We start from the raw sequence: 1,929 nt of genomic DNA on the forward strand, positions 1-1,929 counted from the left end.
AAAAAAAAAGAGTAAATTCCATTCATATGAGCAAATGTCTACAGGTCTTTGCGCGGGAAAAAAAAGGTGCACTTCCGCAGTATGCATAGTCTACTGCCACTGCTACTTCTTCCCACGGTGGCCCTACCTCTTCTGCTTCAGCTTCTTCTCCAGTGGTTTCAAATCCTTGTGCGTCTGTAAGTACGTAGCTTTCTTTATTTTCTTTTTGCCATCATCGCTGTTTTCAATTTCTTCGTTCCACTCCTTCATTGTACTTTTTATCCAGTCGAGTATAACCCTTTCCTTGTCCACTCCCTGGCCCTTTTCATCATTTTTTTTTTCTGCTGTGGATCCGCTCAATTCTGCTGACTCTTTCGAGTTGGCATTGTCAATATCGTCTTCCAGGTTGTCCTCAATTAAATCTAGCGAATTTTCTTTTAATCTTAAAAAAAAAAAAAAAAAAAAAACGCAAAAATGTATGACCCGTTCAGGTACTTTTTGCTGTACAAGGGAAACTCCTTTCGGGGGAAATTTATTCCTACGGACATGGGAACATATCGTACATATCGCACATATCGGCATATAGAACTGCAAACGTTTGCATCTATCTTACTTCCCCCTTAGGACATCGCCAAATACATTTTGCACATTAATTTTTAACTCGTTTTTGTTTATTTTTAACTCCTTCAGTCTGTTGTATCTGCAAGGGGGAGATAAAAAAATGGCCCATTGGACGTAGGTTGTTTCGGCTGACACATATATGCGTTTAAGCGCGTGTCGCTGTGGGTAATGATATATACACCTTTTTCTGTCCCTCTTTTTTTATGGTACCTTTCCAAGTCAGTTTCTCCAAACAGCCTTATTGGTTCCTTCAGCTGCCGCAGCAAAATGATTATCTGTCTGTTCGTTAAAGTTATTTCTGCGCCAAAAAAAAGGTAGCGATGTTGAAAATGAGAAAAATGTATTGTGGGGGGATATACGAAGCTGAATCTTTGAAGCACTTCTGTGTAGGCCATCAGGGGAAAACACAACACATTGATCAGTGTTGTAATTTGCACGCAGATGGGTCATTTTGTGATTAAATAATTTTTTATTTTTTAACCTGTATTTGTTTCTTCATGCTTCACGTCTACGCTGTGTTTTCTGCGTTTTGCGTCCAGTTCGTCATTCAATTTCTTGTAGGGATGGGAAAAAAAAAAAAAAAAAAAAAGAGCAGATATTTATACTACATTGTATGATACGATATGGTTTAATGGGCCGACGCGGACACCAACTAGGGGGAATCAACCCCCCAGCCTCACCACTTCTTTTCTCAGTTGTAAAGCCTTTTCATTTTTTTACCTTTAGCCTTTCATATTCCTCCGTTTTTTTCTTTTTATATTCATTTTCGTAAAACTTGTTAATTTCTGTTTTTTTCTTACTCTCCAACTCTGCCTGCTTGAACCATCTCTTGTTTCCCTTGATTTCTGTCGGAGGGGGGGGAAGCAGAAAAAATGAAGTGGGTTAACCCTATCAGCTCGTTTTGGACACATTCGCATATGTGCGTATGCGAATGTCGGTGTGGCAACTCTCCTACACAGTGATCTTGTGCACGTAGGTGGGCTTTCCCCGTGTGTGTACGCCTTTGGGGTTGCTGCACTAGGCCGTTCCTACATTAGGCCGTTTCTACACTAGGCCGTTCCTACATTAGGCCGTTCCTACATTGGGCCGCTCCTACACTAGGCCGTTGCGTTTCTCTTGCGAACCTTTTATTTCTTCCTTTTTCTTCTTTATAAAACTGTCAAGTGAGTCCATGCTGGTTTGCCCTCTTCCCTTTTGTGTTTACTTTTAACTCATAGTTTTGTTTAAATGAAAAAAAAAAATGGCCACTCAATCGAGTTTGCTTAAAAAGGGGCATTTTCCTTCCTCCTTCGGGAGGTACCGATCGAATTTTTTCTTCATATATTTTGA

At 40.2% G+C, this 1,929-nt stretch overlaps 1 protein-coding gene across 1 annotated transcript in view; it reads right to left on the minus strand.

Annotated features, from left to right (window-relative positions):
• PCYB_073030 (pre-mRNA splicing factor protein) overlaps nucleotides 1-1,864 on the minus strand; it is a 3,130-nt gene extending 1,266 nt beyond the window's left edge. Inside the window, exons 1-6 of the mRNA XM_004221700.1 lie at nucleotides 1,725-1,864; nucleotides 1,321-1,445; nucleotides 1,082-1,154; nucleotides 811-898; nucleotides 593-679; nucleotides 128-421 (exon numbers count right to left, since the gene is read on the minus strand). Of these exons, the coding sequence (XP_004221748.1) occupies nucleotides 128-421; nucleotides 593-679; nucleotides 811-898; nucleotides 1,082-1,154; nucleotides 1,321-1,445; nucleotides 1,725-1,773 (716 nt within the window). The 5' untranslated portion in view covers nucleotides 1,774-1,864. The remainder of the gene's footprint in view (nucleotides 1-127; nucleotides 422-592; nucleotides 680-810; nucleotides 899-1,081; nucleotides 1,155-1,320; nucleotides 1,446-1,724) is intronic.
• Between the last annotated feature and the right edge of the window lie 65 nt (nucleotides 1,865-1,929).

The sequence above is a fragment of the Plasmodium cynomolgi genome, chromosome 7 (genome assembly GCF_000321355.1).
Source record: "Plasmodium cynomolgi strain B DNA, chromosome 7, whole genome shotgun sequence".
Classification (NCBI taxonomy): domain Eukaryota; phylum Apicomplexa; class Aconoidasida; order Haemosporida; family Plasmodiidae; genus Plasmodium; species Plasmodium cynomolgi.